Here is a 7709-nt window from a genome sequence, read left to right on the forward strand (position 1 = left end):
GGTTCAATCCCTGGGTCCAGAAGATCTCTGGAGAAGGAAATGGCAACCCACTCCAGTATTCTTGCCTGGGAAATCCCATGGACAGAGGAACCTCTCTGGCTACAGTCCATGGCATCAGAAAGAGTCAGACACAACTTAGCACACATAAGACAATTAGTTGTTCCATTTATTTACTTAGCAAATATTGATCAAGCACTGACTTCATTCAAGATTTTGTGGTGCAAGCTGGTGCACTGGCAACCTGCCAATTGAGTCAGCATCAGTCCCTGCCTTCATGGCATTTGTAGTCTAGAGACAAGATATTAAGCAGATTATCATGGGTGTAGTGCATATAAACAATGAAAGGCTTCCTTGATTAAGTGTTAACTCCACTGGAGTGAAACTGGGTGTCTGGAATTAACTAGGAGCATAGAGATGGGGTGTGGAGAGAATGTTTCAGGTGAAAAGACTAGCGTGTGCTAAGGTCTTGTGGTTGCTATTATCACTGTGCCAACGAACCTGAACGACAGTCATGTTTAGAGCACTGAGAATGAAGCAGACCTGGTAGGAAATGGAGCCAGACAACATGCAGTCTCATAGTGCAAGATCAGGATTTGTTTTCTGTACCGAGAACAATGAGAAGCCACTTGTTGATTTTAAGCAGGAGGATGAGGTGATTGAAACTGTGCTCTGAAATGTCTGTCTTTAGTATGCAGTGTGGATCTGCGGGGATGCGGGTGGGGGCAAGCGCGGACGTGAGAACAGAGAGCAGAAGGGTTGCTCTGGTCTGTGTCGCGGCGGAGGCCATGGACACGGGGAGGAGGAGCGTCTAGGGGGATTTCCGCGATCAGATGACCAATGTGGATGATGGGGGTGGAGAGTCCCAAGAAAGCATCTGGCAAACTGGTGCTGGTGGTGCCACTCGTGAGAATTAAGAACATTGGAAAAGAGCCCTATCTTGTGTTGAAAAATAGCAGTTTTGCTCTTTGGGTGTGTCTGGCTCAGCTTCCATCCGGCGGCTTCAGTTCTGCGCCCTCCTCAGACACCACGTTCGGGACCTAGATGCGAACTCAGACCCTCTCAGTTCTTGAAGGACCAAGTAGGTACCAGACTGGCCAAGTCGCCTAGCCACAGCGCGAGAAAGATCCAGAACTGGCTCTCTGCAGTCTGGAGGAAGAAACGAACACTAAACAAGCAAGCGGATTCCCTTCGGACAAAACTGACCAGCAACCGACCCCAAAAGGCGCGAACGCCGAATTGCCGAATGCAGGGAGAGAACACCTTCTGCGCATGCCCGCCGCCGGCTCGCACGCGGGGGCGATTCCAGATGACGTCACCTCGCGGCGTCTACGCCTGACGTCACTCTCTAGCGCGGGCCGGAAGAGGCGCTGGACGGCGCACGTGGGTGGAGGCGCGTTGGGCGGGCACATGGCGAGTTCTGCGGGGCTGGCTCTGTGCGGGCATGCGCTGGTGGTTCGGGGCGGTAGCCGGTTGCTGGCTACCTCCACTTCGAGCAGGTGAGGGGTCGTTCTGGAGCAGAAGGCCAGGTTGCGGTCGTGCGCCAGGGCCTTGAAATTCCTGTTCTCCCGTCCCGCCAGGGCTGCACCTGCCGTGGGGTGACCCTAGGGATTCCCGCTGCTCCCCGTGAGCTCTCCGGTGCCACTTGAGCCCGGCTGCGTGCCTGCGCTGCGGAATGTCCGCTCTCCCTGCCCTTCTCCCAACACCTGCCCAGGGCCCCGTGCCCTCAGCGGCGGGCCTGAGGCATTCTTTGCCGGTTCCGCTCCAGACACTTCCGGGCTCTGCGGGGTCCCGGGGACGCACTTCTCTGGGGCGTGGGAGGAAGACAGCTCTTGGCCTTCTCTTGGGGAGAAGGGTTTACTCCAGGGGATCACGTTTATCGTGCTCCTGCACTCGCTTCCCTCTGCGTCGCTGCCTGCTTCCTCATCCCCGTCCACATCCCCTGACCCCGCTTTGCTTGCCTTTCGGGGCGAGGGTCTTACCTGACACCTCCTTGCTGGAGGGTATCCCCAGAACCACAGCCGTTTTCTCCCTAGTGACCCTTTATAAGGTCGTCCTTTTGCTTTCTCTAATTTCACGCCCCTTATCGTCCCGGAATTTTTATGTTTGTTGGTCGACTAGTCTTGATCCAGGAACCTCTTGAATATTAGCAGTGGCCAGTTTCGGCCCCGTATTTCCTTTCCCAGCGTAGTTTTGATTCTCCCAAACTTGAGACAGTGTGTCTGTTAAATGTAAATGTGCGCTGTGTTCTTTGTTCAGAGTTTGGTTTCAGAGATTCAAAAAGATGTTAAGTGTAGATTTCACAAATTCACAAACCTGTTGTCCCAGGTTATTTTATTTTAGAGCCTTATGAAATCTAGCACTTGACACAGTGAGAGATGAGAAAATTAGACTCCATCTGGTTGATTCAGTTCACACCTTTTGAGGAAACCTAGTGGCTGGCTGGCAAGGTTTCTGACTTGGACGACTGCTGCTCATCCTACACTGCAGTGCTCCATATGAGAAAAGAGTCTGGCTGCAGTCACTTTAAAGGCTGTAAATTTGTTTGGGATGTCTTTGTGCCAGGCATTGGAGTAGGGAGGCTTAGGGCCTTGTAGGGAAAGTGGGTGGCTTCTATACTGGTAAGCGCTTGGCAGGCACTGGAGCTTTTCTGGGGGCAGATAAGACATTTTTCTAAACAAGTACCCCAAGTTTTAAACTTGGGTGCATCAGGCTCACTGAAAACTGAGTAACATAGCCATCATGCGCTGATTTTCTAGTTGTTAAAGAATGGTATGTTCCTGTTGAGTTTTTGTCCTCATTTATTTCACTTAACTGATTTTTATGGACAGACCATGACAGTTATGTGTAGTAGATACAATTAAGTTCGGCAAATTAAAGCTCCTTAGCTGTTCCCTGAAATACGTTATGGAGACAAGTTCTTGTGGAGAAAATCCTTACTGAGGATGCAAATATTTTTTTGATTCAGGTTTTTTTTTTTAAAGTGAGCATTGTAATGAACAAAGTACTTCATTTAAAATATTGCTGTTATTTTTCTTTAGTGATGGCGACAGCCTCTTCATATATGATTGCAGCGCTGCAGAAAAGAAGTCCCAAGAAAATAAAGGGTGAGATGGTGGGGAAGCCTCATCGGGGCTGACTGGCAGTTTGAATAATGGGACTGTTTAGTCTAAGAAGTAAATTGTTGTTTTATTTGCTGAATTCTTCATTTCTGTTACCCAGCTGTGTGGATAAACCAGAGACCACCTCCAGAGAGAAATGTGCTATTGACTTTCAGACTAGGCATTAAGAATATGAGAACTTTAAAAAATACTTTAGTTTCTGTCAGTAATTAACTGTTTTATTGGTACTTTGAAATAACAAGGAATTTTAAATGCATTGAAAGCAGGTGTATCAAATAGCTAATTGAAAAAAGAAAATAGTCTTTAAAAAATGTTTTTAATTGGAGTATAGTTGATTTATAATGTTGTGTTTTGGGTGCACAACAAAGTGAGTCAGTTACGTGTGTGTGTGTGTGTATAAAATCTCCACTCGTTTTTAGATTCTTTTCCCATACAGGTCATCACAGAGTATTGAGTAGAGTTCCCTACGCTATATAATAGGTCCTTATTAGTTAACTGTTTTATATATCAGTTCAGTTCAGTCTCTCAGTCGTGTCCGACTCTTTGCTACCCCATGAATCGCAGCACACCAGGCCTCCCTGTCCATCACCAACTCCTGGAGTTTACCCAAACTCATGTCCATATAGTCAGTGATGCCATCCAGCCATCTCATCCTCTGTCGTCCCCTTCTCCTCCTGCCCCCAATCCCTCCCAGCATCAGGGTCTTTTCCAGTGAGTCAACTCTTCGCGTGAGGTGGCCAGAGTACTGGAGTTTCAGCTTCAGCATCAGTCCTTCCAATGAACACCCAGGACGGATCTCCTATAGTAGTGTATATATGTCAGTCCCAATCTCCCATTATATCCCTTTCTCACCCCGTTTCCCCTCTGATAATCATAGGTTTGTTTGGTCATTCTGTATGGTGGTTTTCTTTAGAAGAATTGGACTTGGGATCCACTTTTTTTATGATTTGACCCCTGCCTCTAGTTGTGGATTAGTTCATGTCCTTGAGGGGACTGGTCCATAGGATCTTTGAGGGTCTTTCCAGCTTAGCTGATGGAATCCTGGTGTGTATGCTGAGAGACTTTTCTGTATTAGCTCTACTCCTTAAAATTAGAGTGGTCTTGGTCTTCTCCATGTCCCTCTATATGTCTTGTATCCAGACTACACGAACCTCTTTGCACTTCTTACATCTGATCGTATTATAATCACACAGGACCAGCCTGAATGGCACAGCTTCAGTAGCTCAGGTAAGGCCTGACCGACTGTCTCCTCTCTTCCTCAGGGAGGACGGACAGCCCGTGGATCAGGGGAGTGACACCATTCTGGCGTCCACCTTCTCCAAGTCTGGCAGCTATTTTGTTTTAACTGATGACAGTAAGCGTCTGATTCTTTTCCGTACAAACCCATGGCAATGTCTGAGTGTCAGGTATGAAATGCTAACGTTGAACTGTTAACGATGTTGAACGCACAGCTTACACTTGCATGTCGGTAACAATCGTGATAGCAGCCGTAGTGTCGGTAGTTAGCACGCTGCACCAGCTGTGGCAGGCGCTGTTCTGAGTGCTGGGCTGGTATTAGCTGGTTTAAGTCTCATGGCAGGCCGATGAGTGGGGCGGGGGCATTGTTCTCACCCACGCTCCCTGGCCAACAGTCACTCAGCTCAGCTGGGCCCTGTTCTGGTCTAACTACAGAGTTTGTGCTCCTGGCCACAGGGCCATTCTGCTTCCAAACAGTGTTGTTTCTCCAGCCCTTGAGAGTGTTGGGGGCTTTGTGTAAGGTAAGGCACCTGGGCCACAGTTTTAACTTGGTGAGTTTTTTAAGACGGTGCACTTGCTCGAGTCTCTGAAAGGCTGGGGCTCAGTGTAAATGGGAGAGGATGTCACCTGCCTTTCCCTGGCAACAGTTTCGTCACCATCTGTTTCTGCCCCTGGAACTTGGAGTCCGCCTAAGATCACCTCCTGAGGCCGTGAGGCTACAGGCCCTGCCTCTCTGTGGACGAGGGTGAGTCTTCACCACAGGGGCTGTGCCCACTCTTTGGGCTCTTGACCCTCGGGTCCCTCGTTGGAAGACTGACCACCTGGGGAGGTGTGGGGCCACACGCAGGCCTGCTTCTCGAGAGGAGTGCGAGTTGGAGGCGAGCTGGCGCTCGCTCGTAGGCAGCAGTCCTGGACTTGCTAGAAGGCGAGCGCGTGAGGGGCTCTCCCTTCTGTGTGCGTCCGCGGGTGGCGACTCACTCACAGGAGTGTCCACGCAGCCTGCCACAGTCCTGGGTCCTGTGGAGCTCCTACCCCTCGAGAGGGTGAGCGTCCTGGCTCATGGGTGCCCTGGCTGTTCTACAAGAGTCTGAGGAGGGAGGGAGGAGGGGTACGTGTGGCACTGGGCTTGTTAATGAGGGAGTTTAGGTGAGACCCCTTGAGTGCAGGGCAGGGCGGGGGTTCTTGGTCGCTGTGAGCACGCCCGGGTCTCTCCCCGAGGGTGTGGGCTGAGGGGAAGGTCCCATGTCCCGGGTTCTCTCCATAGGAGACCTGAATAACATGGGCTGTAGACCTTAGTGGTCTCGGTACCTGGTGCTTTTCTTGTATGTTTGCTTCTGGCTTTGAAGTTGATATCAGCAGAGAAACCTTGGGTAGGAGGTGCTTGCAGTAGGTGGTTGAGAAGACAGGTGATGTAACTTTATGATGTTGAGGAACCAGATTCCAAACTCCAGGGGCTCTGTCCTATTGATTGCTGGGTAAGGGGTGGGGTCCTGGGCGGGGCCAGGGTGAACTTCAGCTCTTTCCATGCATTTCCCTGGAGCTCAGCGCCTTCCCTCTGTTACTGGTGAAGAAGCGTTTGGAGAAAGGGAGCAGGATTAGTTTTATCACCGTAGAGAGGACAGTCCCAGCGGACATCATCCTGGAGGGGGCGCTTTACCTTTGGGGCACAAGCCCCATTGGGATCTGATGGACCCCTCAGAACAACACCCACCCTTGGTACATCTGACATCCAGTTGATCCACATTTGACCAGCCAGGGCCTTTGAAGCTCAGAGCTGGCTCCAGTGGGCCCTTTCTCTGGCCCTGGCAAGGAAGAGGGGCCCAGGTTGCCTGGGGGGGGCCTGAGAAGAGGGTCCTGGGCTATGAACCCAGTGACTCGGTGGAGGCAGGAAAAGTGCTGAGACTGCAGTCCCCACAGAGACTGAAAATGGTGCCCCCAAGATTCCTCCTGTTGGGGTGGCATGGCCAGCCCGCTGGACAGTCCTATTTGATGACCTGTCCCCCACCTGCGAGCTGATGCCCTTGAACCTTAACTTCCAAACCCCTTCTGTGCAGCTCAGCTGCATCCTGGAATTGGTGTCAGGATGCGTTTAGCCTGAAAAGCTGGAAGCCCCTGGCTGGCGAAGGACCGGAGGAGGTATGGCGTCCCGCAGGTATGGGGAGGGGGGGCTGCCATGGGGAGTGGACCAGCTTTGGAAGGGTCACTTCCTCCCTGGGTGGATGAGCTTCTTGGGACTCAAGCCCGTTACTGCTGGAGGCTGTCCTGGGCCGGTGCCCCCTAGGGTGCTGTGTCATGTGTCTCCCCCCAACCCCCTCTGGGGCTGTGCCTGGGCTCCTTGAAGCTGCTTATCAGCTCTGCGGATTCTGATTAATCCTGCCTGGAGTCTAATTACCTTTTTCTGTCATTGTTTTCCCCGAGTTGATTCCATTATGCCTCCTCGAGGGGCTGCACTGGCACCGAGGAGCGGAGATGGTCCAGCGACTGCCAAGCCCCTGGCAGCACCCCTGGGCCAGGTGGGGCCTCCTGCTCAATTCTCGGCCCCCTCATCCTTCTCCCAAGAGGCAGGCAGGGGTCTGATGGTCCCTTTGGGGGGAATGTAGTTCCTTTAAGCTTCAGTTTATGTCTCAAGCTGACACTTGGTGTCCTAGCTGCTGTGAGCCAGGATAGATGGCCAGCTGTTTTTCTTTTACTTAAAAAATTTATTTGGCTGAGCTGGGTCTTCATTGCTGCATGCAGGCTTTCTCTAGTTTTGGTGAGCGGGGGCTACTCTACTCGCAGTGCGTGAGCTTCTCACTGCAGGGGCTTTTCTTGTTGCAGAGCATGAGCTCCAGAGGCATTTGGGCTTCAGCAATTGGTGGTTCTCAGGCTCAGTTGCTCTGAGACATGTGGGATCTTCCTGGACCAGGGATAGAACCCATGTCCCTTGGGTTGCAAGGCAGATTCTTAACCAGCAGACCACCAGGGAAGCCCAGATATCAGCTCTTTATGGGGGCAGTGGGTCCCTGGCAGCCCTCGGTGATGACAGAGCCAGGCCGGCTCTTCTGTGATGAAGCCTCATGTATAGATAGATGGCAGTTGTTTGTGTGTGAAGCGGTGGCATGGCTCCTGTCTCATGTAAGATACCTCTCAGTAGAAACAGTGGAAAATGACAGCAGGAAGGAATACCATGACCCCCGGCCCAGGACGGGCAGTGGGCGGTCGGCCTGTGTTGGCACAGCTCTGGTTTTCTTCCTGAACCAGCTCGTGGGCGTGACACACCTCACGGCTCTCGTGGATCAGGGTTTTTGCCGGGAGCCGGTGGGGCGCGGTTTGGATCTGGGATGCGCCCCCGGGGAGGTCGATCCGGTGTTGGAC

At 51.8% G+C, this 7709-nt stretch overlaps 1 protein-coding gene across 3 annotated transcripts in view; it reads left to right on the forward strand.

The window, feature by feature from the left end:
* Nucleotides 1-791: 791 nt before the first annotated feature.
* WDR4 (WD repeat domain 4) overlaps nt 792-7709 on the forward strand; it is a 21128-nt gene continuing 14210 nt past the window's right edge. The window contains exons 1-3 of one of the 3 annotated variants that reach the window (XM_010834917.1): nt 792-1496; nt 3039-3104; nt 4382-4473. Coding sequence is in view for 2 of the 3 variants with exons in the window: in XM_010834915.1 (XP_010833217.1) it covers nt 1270-1496; nt 3039-3104; nt 4382-4525 (437 nt within the window). In the remaining variant the exon portion in view is untranslated. Of the gene's footprint in view, nt 1497-3038; nt 3105-4381; nt 4526-6478; nt 6869-7709 lie in introns of those variants that run through there. The other 2 variants (XM_010834915.1, XM_010834916.1) reach the window with 2 other exon arrangements.

The sequence above is a fragment of the Bison bison genome, unplaced genomic scaffold (assembly GCF_000754665.1).
Source record: "Bison bison bison isolate TAMUID 2011002044 unplaced genomic scaffold, Bison_UMD1.0 scf7180017864037, whole genome shotgun sequence".
NCBI lineage: Eukaryota > Metazoa > Chordata > Mammalia > Artiodactyla > Bovidae > Bison > Bison bison.